The following is a 15,089-nucleotide window of genomic DNA, read 5'->3' as shown; positions in this document are numbered from 1 at the left end:
AAAAAAAAAAAAGCACGCGAGGTAGCGGGTAGGGAGAATGTTGCTTGACCAGTAAATAATATTCTGTTCCTCCAACAAGACAAACTCAAGAAAAACGTCAAAATGTCATTTTGGTCTTTATGTTTGCACGTGTAGCATGTTTTCATAAATCAGGTTTACATGTGCTATTTTGCAACATCAAAAGAAATACAATATATCATCCATAAATTCCTCATCGCTGCAAGTTCACTTTCAAAGAAATGTAAGCAGCAGGGTAGAACAAGATGTTTCCACATATTGACCAGTGCAACACTGACAGTTACAATTAAGGTACTCAGGAAGCCTGAAAATTAAGATTTACCAGAACAAGCAAATTTACTTTCATTTGTTAAAGAAAAAAAAGGGAAAATATGCAAATTACATATTTGTCATGCAAGAACTTTAAATCCTATTCCATCAGAAATGTCAATTTAATAGTTAAATGACAATTTTGGGGAAAAAAGCTAAGAAACAAAATATAAGAAAAGGCAGCAGTATGCCTTTAAAAATCGCTGAGCAGAATAAATAAAACCAAATGTTACCGTTTCTTGCTTTATCATGAATATTGGCACTGTTTATCTCATATTTACATGTCAGTTTCTATGCATAAAAATCCCAGTAAAATTTAATAGTTTGGGTCAGTCTGTTTTTCTTTAACAAAAGAACCCATAACATCTAGATTTAAAAATTGCACTCTTGCATTTGTGTTTTAGTACAAAACACAAATATATTTCTTACATACCAGTGGCACCTGATTAATAGGCATGTTAAGATACTTTTTTAAAAGAAGTTCTCTGAATGTTATTTAAAAAAAAGAAAAATCCTGTACAGAATCACAATACTGCCAGCATCTAACTAGCGCGCCCACAGTGCCTCATTCTTGTGATTTCACAGTCGTTTATCACAAAAACTTATTCTAAGGAGTTCAAAGAATTAATAAGACACACCATGTGGATAATTGGGGGTTTAAAAACCCATGGCTCTGGGCAACAACGATTACAGTTAACAACATCCATCCACAAAGACACTGTGTTCCTAAAATTTTCAGACTCAGCTGGCTATACACAAAACATTCTGGGGTCAAGACGTCTGCACACTGACAATACTTATCAGGCATCAGCTAGGCCACAAGTGAAGGGAAGTGAATTCTATCAAAGGTACAGGGTAGCAGCTCATTTTGAGATGGCACACCTCGTACATTCTGCTCGGAAAACACGAAGGCATTGACAGAGGACTAAATTATGCACTGAGAGACGTGGAGGGCTTCTCTGCACTATCATCAACAGTGGTATCGGTCCCTAGGATTTAAAACACAAAAAGTATTTTCATACACACAACTGAAGACGAAGGCTCGACCTAGGAGAATGCAGCCAACAGGATCAGAGAACTTGGAGTATGCCGGCAATCTTTTCCTGGCATTAAAAGCATGAGTGTTTTTGGCATGGTGGACATCTTACCACTTCATGTCAAATATGACTATGACAAAGTGAGCCATCTGAGTGATTAACAAAGAGCGAATGCACACCCCCCACCCCGGGTCCTTAACGCAGGAAGCATCCAGTTCAACGTTCTACACGTGGTAGGTGCTTAAAACACGCTGGTTGCTGACGACCCATTTTACTCAAGAAACCTGCTGACTGTATGGAACACGTAGTGAGGGTACCCAATAAAAGTTTAAGAACACGACGTAAATGTCTAATAAATGTTGTACGAACACGACTTAAAATAGTATACAGAGTTGTTGTACTTCCCTAAAGAAAACTTGTAAACATCTGGTGAATGTCTAATTATGGTAGAACATTTAAAATTGGCCAGAAAATGCCCAGAAAATGTTTGGCCCTTCAGCACCCAAAGCTCCCAAAATATAACGTTAAAACATCTCTGCTAGAGGGATTTCAGTAGTCTGAAAAATTGCATACCTGAGTGGCTTCAATGTTCTCTCCTAAATTTTAAATAAGTGCAAGGAGTTTCTACACTCAGGAATTGCATAAGTGTTTTTCCTTCCTCAAAATGAAACATCGAATGATATAGAGGTAGCATAACTTACTAAATTAACTTTAAAAAGGAAAAGGAAAAAGAGCAAGGTTATTTTCAATAGTCGTAATAGAACTATTACAAGTGTTTAAAATCTCGCAATCAGGCTTTCTTCTACCTGGTTTTAGACACCTCATTATTCTCGCCCCCCTTTTTACTGTAACGATATTGATGAGTCCAGGCACCCTTTGGCCCTGTGGCATCTACTGCAACATCGATGACAGAATCTGGAGTCACCCATCTCAGGAAAATGAGGAAGAGAAAGTTGAATACAGCCAACAAAGCAAAAATGCAGCCTGTCACACGGCCACAGTGAGAGATCAGTCTGTCCAGTCGTTTGTCCATCGGTAACACAGCCTCCTGTGCCACTCGGTCATACACCTGGTGGGAGAGCCGAGAAGGAGCACCATGAGCCACAATAAACAACAACTACACGGACCAGGAGTGCTTTAGAGGTGTAAACAGAAGGCGCTTACGCGTCTTTGCTGTTACAGTAATGATGTGATGAATGAAACTGATTACACTAAGTACTGCCATTTGATTCAACACTTATGGAGTGCCTATGCTGGACAAAACCCTGGGGTATATCTACCGTGTGATACAAAGATGAGTCTACCATGGTTCCCGTCCTCTAGGAGATCCCCATCAATATTTAACCAACTATGAGAATTTCAAAGTCCTGAGAAGCTGGAAGGGCTTTTCGGGTCACCTCTGTTGAGGCCATATTTAATTCAGCAGTGACTCTCGGAAGCACGACTGGCCCTTTAAGATTCCTTGACTCAACTACCATCGGAGAATTACAATCTAGTGTGCTAGGGTACAGAGAGACTCTTCTTTCCACAGCCACGTGAGGCTGTGTTGCTGAGCACAGATGGGGAGAATATACAGATGGATTCCAAATAAAAGGAGGGGAAAGGGGGGACATTTTGGTAGATGGTATAGGTCAAACACTGGTAAACAAAATAAAGTTTACTGCTGAGAACTGGTAGTAGGTGGCTTGTTTTTTTAAAGTACTGCTAAGCACTAAACTCTGAAATACTAAAAAAAAAAGAAGCTCTTTGGTATGGATACCAAGGGGGAAAGGGGGATGGGTGCGATGAATTGGGAGATTGGGATTGACATATATACACTATTGATACTATGTATAAAATAGATAACTAATGAGGACCTACTGTATAGCACAGGGAACTCTACTCAGTGCTCTGTGGTAACCTAAATGGGAAGGAAATCCAAAAAAGAGGGGATATATGTATACGCATAGCTGATTCATTTTGCTGTACAGCATACACTAACACAACATTGTAAAGCAATTATACTGCAATAAAAATTAAAAAACAAAACCAAAAACCAAAAAAAAAAAAAAAAAAGCAAACAAAAAAAACCCCCAAAGCTCTCTGAAGATACTTATTTGAAACACACAGAATGGGCTGCCGGCATTCATGCTCTGTAACCGCGTCTGGGCGTTATTTGTGCTCATTCTCACGTTATCAGACCTGTAAACCATCTCCTTTTGAACTCAAGAAAGTTATGACGTGCAGAGCAAGTTCTAAAGGTCAACGGCCTCTGAAAGGTACGGGCTGTTTTCATCTAGCTCCTCTATCCCAAGGATATTTGGAATACATTTTAGTCAGAATTATGTCAAGCATTATGCTGAGACTGGTGAATTATAACTGAAAAAGTATGTTTCCAGGGCGAACACTGATTTAATTTCTTGATCAATTTTTCTAAATAGCAGTTAAACTAAGGAGTTGAAAGGGATCAAAGGTCCTGTGCAGGACAGGTAGAATTAAAAGAGCAACTACGAATTCTCCCATGTGTCCACCTTTATTTCTGGGTCAGTGATTTATGATCTCAAGTGACAAAATAACAATTTGCTACTATGGAGAGAATGATAGGGGTGATAATCCATTACAGAAAACGATTATCTGTTTTTTTAACTTTTTAACAAATATTTATTTATTTATTTATTTATTTGGTTGCACAGGGTCTTAGCTGTGGCACGCATGTGGGATCTAATTCCCCGACCAGAGATCAAATTCGGGCCCCCTGCATTGGGAGAACGGAGTCCCAATCACTGGACCACCAGGGAAGTCCCAACTGTTTTTTGAATGCATACTATAAATCACCAGAGTATAAAACTGAAAACAATATAGATGTTCTACTATTACTTTAAGCCTAACTAAAAGAAAATTTGTGGTTTTAAAAAAAACCCTAATGCTCCTTTAACATAAGCTGACAAACTGTCACCATAGTTCTTTGCCCTGAACTTATTATCTACAGTAGCTGAAACTTCTGAGGTTTACATGATGTTGAGCAAGGGAAAGGCACAAATACAGAGCTGTGGTTCTTAATCAGGGTGGGTTTCACTGAAAAAAACCTGCCTAACCAAATATCCCTGCCAACCATTCCCTAATTCTCCCTCTGCTCTTAAAGGGTCATGTTAGAGTCCAGCAGTGGCTGTGGAGGCAGGGGCACAGGAAGATGAACTGAATATTCGCGCCTGAAAAGGCTCCCGAGGCGATTCTGCCATGCACTCCCACAAGGTAATCAATCACTGCTGCGCCCCAACTTCCAAAAGAAAAGAAGGAAATGTACTTATTTCATGTGGGTAGAGTGATTGTAAAACTTCTAGAAAGTGAGTATCTCAGAGATATTTCAGTCAAAACTGTTTAATGTAAATAGCTCATTTTTCAGTGGAAAATGTATGTGACAATTTTTAGAGATAAAAAGAGTTTCATTGCACTTACATTCAAATATGGGCTCACCTTACATATGGGAATTTACAATTTAAACCGAGTTAAGAAGCCTTTCTGCTTACTCAGTTCTATCTTGCTCTCTACTTTGGGTTAAAAACTAGTTGCTCCACTGAATACAATGAATAAGAGTATAAAGCACTGTCTTCTCCACACTCCCAACTTAGTCTTTCTGGGTCACAATCTCTACGTTCTAGGAAGAACAGTGTTTCCATCCAGCTTGTTATGTGGTAATAAGAGGCAGGAGGCAGACAAAGTAATGAGAGGCACTTAAACAAAGGACAAAACTGAGTAGAATAAATGAAGTCCCAACCTTGAAAAAAGGAGGCATTTCCCACAACTGTACTCTCCCCCTAAGGGCACTAACCTATTTCCTGCACCCGTCCTTTCGGCAGTTCTCTATTGCTGCTTTTTATTTGTGATCCTATTTCCAACATCTGCCACGTGCTTTTTGAATTCTAACTTACTATGTTCTCAATCAGACGAAAGATGCAAAATTCTCTCTCCTGTAGAAAATCACAGCAGCTAGCAAAAGTGACACAAGAGGTTTAGGATTTAGGATGTAGCCTGAATTAAATATTTGCAAGTTATAAAGTTGCCACAATCGGGATAAGCAAAACCATATATTTTCTAATAGACCTATATGCTTTAGAATTATAAAGAGCCTCAAGAAAGTGTCTAAGAGTAGATTTTAATATTAATTTTGCCTCTAATTGTTGTGACTTCTAGAAAATTTTGTAACTCCTGTATGCCCAGTTTCATGAAAGGTCTAGATACTGCATTACTGCTATTTTCAGATGTCAAATGAGATGATTTGACTAGAAACTTAGCCTAACATATACCAAAAGTAATACATAAGTCACTTCTTTTCATTTGGAAGAGACTTCATAAACTTAAGCAATAGAGCAGAAATGGTAAATCTTATAAAAAGCAAATTGTGCACATAAAACATCAGGTAAGAATTCAAGACACAATCTTCAACTACCCTGCTCTTAACATGTGACATACTTTTTCAGTTCTCTCCGCAACATTCCTCCAGGTGTAGAAAGTCTTTACGGTGTTATGGATTTTTTCTGGAGGCAGCAATGCTCCTGACTTCAGTTGGGAAATAGCTTTTTCCAATCCCTCACACAAAGACTTTACAGAAGGCTCACATAAAATGATAAGATTTTCTGGAAGTACTTCAGGAATTCCACCAACCCTGGTACTTACAACCTTAAAAAGAAAAAAAGAACACCATAATTCATCTCTCAGGAAAATAAGCAAAACCAATTAAAAAAAATTAGACTGCATCTGATTATTTTTCAAAATACAAATACAGAAACCCCCACAATGTAATAAGCCCTCAAAGCTTTTTACCTGTAAACCACAACTGGCTGCCTCCACAATTGCCATGCAGAATGCTTCAGTAAGGGAAGTATTAAGAAAAATATGTCCTTGAACTAAGACATTTCTAACATCCTTGTGTTCTAAGGCTCCCAAGAGACGCACTCTGATTTTTGAAATGAGAGAAGAAAGAGGCGAGTAAAAATCATGCTGCAAAAGAAATGCCACTTATAAGCCAAGTGTGCTACTCATATTATACTTAAGATTCTTACTGCTTCTAATGTTTTCCATCTCAAAAAATTAATATCACCCAACTCTGATCTAAAAGAAAGTTATATAAAGCCGTGTGGTTAAAACTCATACAGCTAACATATTTCTAACTTTTACCACACAGATCAAATTTCACCTTCTCCAAAATCAGTCTGCATTCAATGAAGATATTAATACACTTTGATGAGAACATGTGAAAATGTTACTGCCAAAGAGGAAAATGTCCCTTTTAAATTGATGCTTCACATGCACACAGCTCACATGTTATCTAAGTTACCGAGGAAGAGCAATGCTCGAATCTGTACATGCAGAGCAATTTAAATGATTTGGGCCATGCTATTTAAATTACAACTCAGTATGGCTTGAGAATCTGCAAACATTTCCAATTGAAGTTGGTTTTTTTGTGCACTACTGGGTGCCCCAACCACTGTCCCTTAAAGTCAAATCATGTTGGACTAACAGAAAAAATAAGAATTATGAATTCCTTAACTAGGGTTTCCCATTTTATATCATTTTCCTTAAATAGGCCTTACATTACATTTTTATATCAAGTCCATGCAGGAGAAGCAGCCCACTTAACACAGGCATGTAACCAAAACCAATTTTAGCTAATTGATATTTTCTCACCCAAGACAATATGGAATCCATCAATACCTGTCATGGAGCTGGTATCTTTCCCGTACTTCTTCCAGAATGATTCTCTTTGGTCCCTCTCCTCCAATTATGAAATTTAAATCAGGATATTTCTGACAGAGTTCAGGTATTATACCACTAAGCAAATCGGTCCCTGAAAACATAAAGTTGAATGTTGGAGATATTAATAATTAACCTTAAAAAAATTTTATCAGAACTTCTGAGAATCCACTCACTTTGAAAAGTAGTATTAGCTACGCCTCCCTTACTTCAGTAGAGAAACAAATTCTCTTAAACCTTTCCGGAATGGTGGAATCGTTCACAAACTGCCAGGGGTCCCCCAGAAGTTCCTGCAGATATATACACTGACACCCATTGGTACCTTCCACACACACCCAGTTTGTGGACTATTCTGTTTCGTTTCAACATAGTGTTCTTTAAGTTATTCACCTGGGTTTACACAACACCTACTGCTTAAAAAAGGTATTTGAGGTAGGTAATATTTCAGTTAAAATTTCCTACAGAGCAGGACAGCTGACTGGAGATCTGGGTCTTGTCCCAGCCTTTTTACGAGCAAGCTCTTTGATAATGGGAATGTTTCCTGATAGAGAAAACGAAGAGCCCAACGTTTCTGAAGTCCAAGGTCTCTTTCAGCTACAAAATTCCAGCCTGTGATTCTATTTCCTACTATAGGAAAGGGTAAAGCAGCAAAATATAACTACTGCCTCCATTTTGTTGTGAGTACAGTTTGTACAGAGGATTTTGCAGCGAACATGAGGGTATCAGCAAAATTTATAATAGTCCATCCAAACCCGCTATAGCCCCACTTCCCCTGAATGACAGTGAATGAAGGTGGCAGGACCTCAACTGCCAGATCATTACAGTCCATAGAACAAAAGGGTACATCTTGGTCCTTTTTTCTTCTTTTTTTAATGAAACACTTTCTAATAATATGTAAATACAACCTCAGGTAATATAAAGCAGCAAAATAAGTCAAGCCCTCCTAGTCTGAAAGTGGCTATCCAGTGACAGCAGTGTTGATGTTTGAGAATTTAGCTCATTAACAATTACAAATCATACACATTCAAAAGTCAATGTAAAATAAGCCAAAGTTTAACAAATGCATACACACACATACACGAGAATTGCACTTCTAACAATCTTCCCAAATATAGGCAGATTATTAAAAAGATGGTAGGAGAAACAATACATATAGGGTCATTTTAATTAAATAATTCAAAGTAGGATTTATTAAACAAACTGCTAGAATTTTCAAAACGTGATTGCATTAGCAAACATAAATTCACATGTGGCTTTTCTGAATTATGAAGGCTTCTCCTTAAAATCTTAGCTATCTTTGTTTCAAGTTTATTACCAAGTCCATCAACTGGATTTCTAGATAAACCAGCTGTCTTCACTTTTAACAATTAGCATCCTATAATTCTTTCCTTCCCCTCTTCCTTCTAATACAAAGGTTAAGAATCCATTCTTCAAATGAAAAAAAAACCCACATAGAGTAATAATTGATTACCAACAACAGCTAACCTTTACTGAGTACTTACTATGTCAGGCAATGTACTTTAAATGCATTGGCATTTAACCCTGACAACTACCTTAAAAAAATGGAACTGATTAATATTACCAATGATCTATAATATTCTTCTAAGAACAAAAGTTTTTTTCTCCCCACAATAAAAAACGTTCTGATGCCTCTAACAAGCATCTAACACAATGAAACATACAAAAGGACTTTCAACTGCCCTATTCACACAAAATGGACAAGGGAAGTTCTGATTCGAAGTGCTTCTAAAGCACAGTCTAACAATATTTTAAAGAATCTTCTCAATCTATACCTAGCATAATGGTGGCTGGGCTGAGGTTGGAGGGAACAGGAGACCTTAACTCGAGAAGAGCTCAACTCAGGCTTGTCATCTCTGTTACTTACTGTGTAACCTGGGTGAGTTACTTACCCTCTCTGAGACTCAGTTTCTTTGTCTGTTACATGCAGATAACACCTACCCTACAGTTGGGAGGGTCAAGTGAGGTATGTACCATGCACAGGCTTTATCAACTGCAGAATATAAATGTAAGTCGTCATTACCACTAGAGCAAGAAGTGGGGCATGCCTGCACACGCACGGGAGTGCTGCGAAACCCTGCCTGAGAGCAAAACAGGCTCAACAGAAGAAAGAAAAGGCTGGCCAGGGATCCCGGGTGATAGGAATTTTGATTTATTCCCTTACTTAATATGTTCCAGTGGCCTTTGATATCTGGTCCAAATGAACACCTCCTAAAGAAATTAATTTATTAATAATTAACAGACCATTAATTCAACTACTCACTTTTGGCCTACAGATGTGGCCATTCCTTCTCAGAGTGTTACTTTTTGCATGGTGCCTGGCACATGGGGAGGCTTTGATAAATATCTGTTAAATGACTGAACTGAGAACAGGAAAGGTTGTACCTTTACTCTGTTGGTGGTTAGCTCATCTGGTTCAAATACCATAGTTAGTGAAGTAAAGGAAACAGGTTCAATCTTTGAATAGATAAGTTAATTTTGCTCTGATCCTTGACCATGCATGCATCATACGCTTTCTTAGCTAGCTATTTCACAAAGGTATAGTATTTGGTGAAAAAACAAAATAGGCACATTTCTTAAGTTACAATGAACACATCATCAATATCCCAAGAGGGATTCAGAACAGACTGCTGCTCCATCCACATCTTCTTCAAGCAAAGAATGAAAGCATGTCATTGCCTTCACCCCTCAAAACGCAGTTCAGTAGTTTTCTCACCAACCTCTGCTTAGCGGGTCACTGCATGGACCAAAGCTCTCTGTTCCAAATGTAAACCATCCTGACCAAGGCCCACATCGGGATTTTAGGCTCTCCCTAGTCCACTGGAACTTCTGATCCCACAGCTGAACTTCACGCTTACCAAGAATCAGCTGCCTTTGTCCACAAATCTGTTTGATGCCAACTGCACTTGTTACTGTACTGGCTTAATTAAATAGCACATAAACAGACAACATGAGTTCCTGTGAAACTAAGCTGAATGACTTGAAAAACTCAGTAAAGAAATAGAATAAAGCCCTTCTCAGATTAGGGGGTATCCTGAACCACTGTCTAAGATCAAAAACAAATGAAAAATCCAGCACATTACTCCATAAGCCTTTAAGTTCTCACTGCATTTAAGAGACCCAAACTGGCAACTGTAAATTATGCTCTTTGAAGGTGATTGTGCAAGAAAGATGACGCACCTCAAATCAGTGGACCAGTACTCTTAAGCCTACAGGCCTAAAACAAATTACTGGCAATTCAGTGCATGGTAATAATATTTTGAGTATATTCCAATATTTAAAAGGGGGAGAGGTTACATATTACCTTTTTAACAACTCCCTACTCTTAGTGACAATTTTGACTGCTGGACAGGTTTTCAAATACCATCCAGAAGACCATTTATGTTTTGAATAACTAGACTGCTTCAGAGTTTTAGTCAGCAAGGCTCTACAAATTCTACTGTGGCATCCATGAGGTGCTGCAGAGGCACTAAAACAATCCTCCTTGAGCACAGCAGACACTTATCAAGTACAAATTGGGCCAAGTACTTTATAGGAACCATCACTGAACCTCACAAGATTACCACTGTTGCCCAAATCACACAAAAGAAAAAAACAGACTCAGAGATGTTAAGCAGCTTGTGTTCAATCACACAGCAGGACAGAGCCAGGACTGGACTCTGGACCATCTAGCCCCTCTTTATCACTTACTTGCAAATATATTATTAATGTCTTATCTATGATTAAAGGAAATAAGCTACAAAATGCTAATGTGCAGAACAAGCTCACTGACTTTGAATCTATGCATAAAAAACACAGGAAAGCTATAAATCAAAATGTTCATTAGGGTCATCCCTGAATAGTACAGTAAAGCTGATTTGAGTTTTCACCCTTGTGATATTCTGAAAATAGCTGCAACGAAAAGAAAGGGTTATGTGATGGGCTGGGCCCTGCAATTCTTACTGCATGTGTAGGGAAATTTTAAACAGCCTGACCTATTAAACGTCATCAGGTTATTGTTTTTCCTTTTAAGAAACTATTAAAACATCAAGGGCGGGGAATAGCATTTACCACTGTTCCAGAAATTTCTCCTTCAAGATGTATAAAACATATTAGACCCTTCTTTCACTACATTTAACACAGAAGTAGTTATACAACCATAAAACAAAATGAAAAGCCCAACAATCATTATAACAAACATATTCAATAGCTTTCTACAAGGAAAAAAAAGGCTGCACAGTGCATTTGTAGCTATCATTTCATTACCTTTTCTGTAAACAAGTCTGCTGACAACAACAATAGTTATTACACTATCATGCCTTCTAAACGGGTCTGGAGTGAAGTCAGTAGGATCTACAGCATTAGGAATGACGGACACTATTTCAGGATTCAGTGCTGCTCTTAGCACAGTGTTTTCCTTACTAGTGTAAGAGACACAAATTATGTGGTTTGTGTCACAAAGAGACACAGTTAGAAGCTTGTTTGTAAGCACCGAGCTGACATCAGCAAATCCAAAAAGGGAATGGTCCGTGAAGACGGTCTGGAGGCCCATTGTCTTGGCGTGGAAGAGGGCATCATGGGCCATGGCAGAAAAGGAACTATGTGAATGAATTATCGTGACTCTCTCCCGAACAAATATGTACCTGAGCAATGGCAGGCTGTGAAAGAGGGTCGTGGCTGTAGATTGGTTGTACATGACTTTCAGAGGCAAGTAATAGACTTTGAGGCCATTAGTGAGGTAACGGATGCCTTTGCGATTTCCGTAAGCATGGGTGACAATTATGACCTTGTGCCCTCTTTCAATCAGGCACTGAGAGAGCTGGTAAATGTGGCTTTCCACGCCTCCCATATTTGGGTAGAAAAAGTCTGACACCATGCATACATTATGGGTACAGGTTCTACATGTGGAAAGACTTCCAAAGCTGACATTGGAGAGCGAAGCTGAGGGAGGCTGGCCATGACCACCTCCTCCTCTATAGGCCATGCTGAGATGGTGTAGGCATTAGTCCTTAAAAGCAACCCAGTTAAGGTATGTGTCCTCTAGTACCTGAAAGAGAGAGCAAACAGGATCTCAGCTAAGAGACAAAACACATTTCACATTCCAAATGCACACATAAATATTCTTTTAATGTTAATCTGTTAGCTTTTCCCCTAGAAATAAAACAAAGCATACGATGAATTCATGCATTTGATAGCATTTACTGCGTGCCATACAACAAAACTAGACTCTGCAATGTCTTTCTAGCTTAATTTTGCTCTAAAAATACCAAGACACATAATTTTAAATAAAATTTGTTACACCAAACTATATAATACTCTGCCACGCTAACAAACCGGTTCATTCAAATAATTAAATATACGGCTCTTCACAGAAAAGGTTTGCTAACCCCACTTTAGAGCTTAGCCATTGACTCAACAAATCTCATCAAGTTCGCTACTATTAATTCTGTGGTTTACACTAATACATACCTGGAGTTAGAACTGTCTTTTGAGAGCAGCTCTTTAAAGTGTCGCGTGTAGCACATGCCACAGACCTCATTTTCTCCTTCCTTATTCAAGAATGGTGATAATCAAACCGTCCCCCTCATTTTCTTAAACTTTCAGTTATGTATATCTTCCCTCCATGAGTGTCCCTCCCTTCCGTTCGGAATCTAAAAACTAAATTAGAGACCGGCTGGATCTGGGGCCATTTTCTACAACTAAAGTAGGGAATGTTCACCTCAAGGGTCCCTAAGATCATCAGTGCAAAATGCCCACTCAATATTCAGTATGATTATAGATTCTTAGATGTTTAAAGCTAAACAGTCTTGGAAAGCGAGTGAAACTCCTTCTCAGCTTTACAAATGAGATTTCCATGCCTCCAGAAACTCTACAATGGGAAGCCATCCTAAAGGTCTGAGTTTCTGATTTCACCACAAACTCAGAAAATGCAAAGTAGCCTTTTGTGCAAAATCTATTCTCTCCAACAAAGTCACGTTTATTTTAAATATAGTTTCAGAAATACTTAGTGGGTGTTTGTTGAGCTGAATATACTCATGACGATTCAATGTTACCAAGTCATAAGATTCTTCAAGTCTGTGCTTCAAAGTGGCTTCACTAACGTTTTCTTGCTGTGGTTTGTCACCTAACTCTGAATTTCCAGTTCCATTCAATTTTAAAAGAAGGATAACGAAAACAGTGAGCAAAGCACCAAATGAAATCATTTAAAGTTCTGTCATTAACCTGCAATGTTCTGTGAGAAATGTGCCTATCAGGGTATCACGCCTAACACTGGCATGGCGGAAAAGCTCAACAAACGGCACAATCACAGACTCTTTAAGATTTTAAAGCTGTAGGGAGGCTTGCAGACCTAGTGAATACCTCTCTTATTTTACAAATGAGAAACCAGACAAGTTGAGCGATCTGTCCAAGGTCCCCACCCAGCCACTTAAGTGGCAAATGCGAGATGGCCGTAAAACCTATGGCCACGGTCAACGAGTTCCTGGACAGTCATTATCAGCACAGACTTCCTAGAAGCCTTAGGGGGACCCGGTGGGGGCTCGGGGTCAAGACGACAATGCTTCCACTCACCCCCTGGGCGCCCTCCCGGCTTCACTCGCTGAGAGGTCGCTGGGGAGCGCCAGGGCCAAGGAAGGGATGACCCCGCTCAGTCAGCGACCCCGCCGCAGTCACGCGGGGTCTCGCCAGGCCCAAAGGGAGGAAACGGGCAAAGAGTGAGTAGGAGGCCGAGGCCGAGGGTCCCCGAGCCGTTCGCCCCACTTGCCTCAGCCGACGCGGAACCGGCTAGAACGCGGCCGCCCCAGCGCACCCTCAGCCCCGCTCGACTCCGGGGACCCTCGACCCCGACTTCCGAGCCTCACGCCGGGTCGGCTTCGCCCCCTCCATCGTCACCCACGCTCCCCTAAAGGCAGCCCAGTCCTATCTGGAAGCCGCAGAGAGTACCAGCGAAGGCAGGTTAGACGCGCACTTACCGGCGAGTCCCATGGCCGCTGGTGTCCGGACCTCCCGCGGCTGCAGCCGGAGTCCCACCCCCCTGCCCCGAAGCACCAATTACGGGCATCCGCGCCCGAGCGCCGAGCCCCCGAGAAAACCAATCAAACAGAGGCGCTGGGGTCACGCGCAGGAATGAAGCTCAGTCCCCACCCGTGAGCGTGGGATGTAACATCAGGGCGCGCCTGTACATGTCGCCACGATGTTCCGGAAGGCTTGTTTTCTCCGTGTTGACAGCACTAATGCTCGGTTTAACTTTTTATATGAATTCTTCATAGTGAGATGATCTAAAAATCGGCCTTGGTCCCTTGTTACACATGCAGCCCACCAGGACCCTTCGACGTGGTAAAACAGGACTCCCAGCGTGCCTCGCAGTGACCCTTTTGGCGCTCCTGGGAGTTGTAGTCCCGTGGACTTTGGAGGCGAATCCTAACACTCCCAGGATGCACCGCATTCTAAAACGCGGATCTTGCGGAGCGTGGGGTGGGTTCGCGCCTTGGTTGCCTAGTTACATAGTCTTTTTTTCTGGAAGCTTGTGCTCTCTGGCTTCCAATTGGAGAGACTTTTGACCGGGAAGGCTACAGAAAGCTGGGGTTATGGTGGCGTTTTTGTTTGTTTTCTGTGCCATAGCAGACCCGCCAGGTTCTTACCGCTCTGATAGGGTTGCCTGATGTAGTAAATAAAATACACAAATAAAAAGTCACATCAAAGTATTTAATTTGAATTTCAGATAAATAATTTTTATGTATGTCCCAAATATTGGGGACTTCACTAAAAAATTATTCGTTGTTTATGTGAAATTCAACTTTACCTGGGCACCTTTTATTTTACCACACAACCCTCCACTCTGGAGGAAAAAAACCCAGCTGAGTGAATGCCTTCCTGAGCACCATCACCACCATCATTACCAGCACCCATTTCAAGCCTGTAGATAAGCCTATTCATCCCTGAAGATTTCAGCTCCTTTGGGATGCCCTTCCCAAACTTCTAGGGAGAATCAAATCCTCC

General features: G+C 40.3%; 1 protein-coding gene across 7 annotated transcripts; it reads right to left on the bottom strand.

The window, feature by feature from the left end:
* Positions 1–96: 96 nt before the first annotated feature.
* On the bottom strand, positions 97–14,298 carry PIGA (phosphatidylinositol glycan anchor biosynthesis class A). Of its 7 annotated transcripts, none has more exons than XM_057717965.1 (7): positions 13,662–14,052; positions 12,561–12,749; positions 11,358–12,138; positions 7,056–7,188; positions 6,165–6,297; positions 5,814–6,020; positions 97–2,433 (listed from the first exon to the last, which is right to left on the bottom strand). In XM_057717965.1, the coding sequence occupies exons 3-7, from the start codon at positions 12,073–12,075 to the stop codon at positions 2,167–2,169; spliced, it is 1,458 nt and encodes a 485-aa protein (XP_057573948.1). In that variant the 5' UTR covers positions 12,076–12,138; positions 12,561–12,749; positions 13,662–14,052; the 3' UTR covers positions 97–2,166. The 7 variants fall into 7 exon arrangements, 6 of the variants coding, with proteins under 6 accessions (XP_057573948.1, XP_057573946.1, XP_057573947.1 ...); XR_009050262.1 differs by lacking the exons at positions 12,561–12,749; positions 13,662–14,052 and adding exons at positions 5,173–5,330; positions 14,063–14,298 and having other exon boundaries at positions 2,300–2,433; XM_057717967.1 differs by lacking the exons at positions 12,561–12,749; positions 13,662–14,052 and adding exons at positions 5,273–5,330; positions 14,063–14,298 and having other exon boundaries at positions 2,311–2,433.
* Positions 14,299–15,089: the final 791 nt, after the last annotated feature.

Source organism: Hippopotamus amphibius, chromosome X, assembly GCF_030028045.1.
Source record: "Hippopotamus amphibius kiboko isolate mHipAmp2 chromosome X, mHipAmp2.hap2, whole genome shotgun sequence".
Lineage (NCBI taxonomy): Eukaryota > Metazoa > Chordata > Mammalia > Artiodactyla > Hippopotamidae > Hippopotamus > Hippopotamus amphibius.
This window is presented reverse-complemented; position numbering and strand designations above follow the sequence as displayed.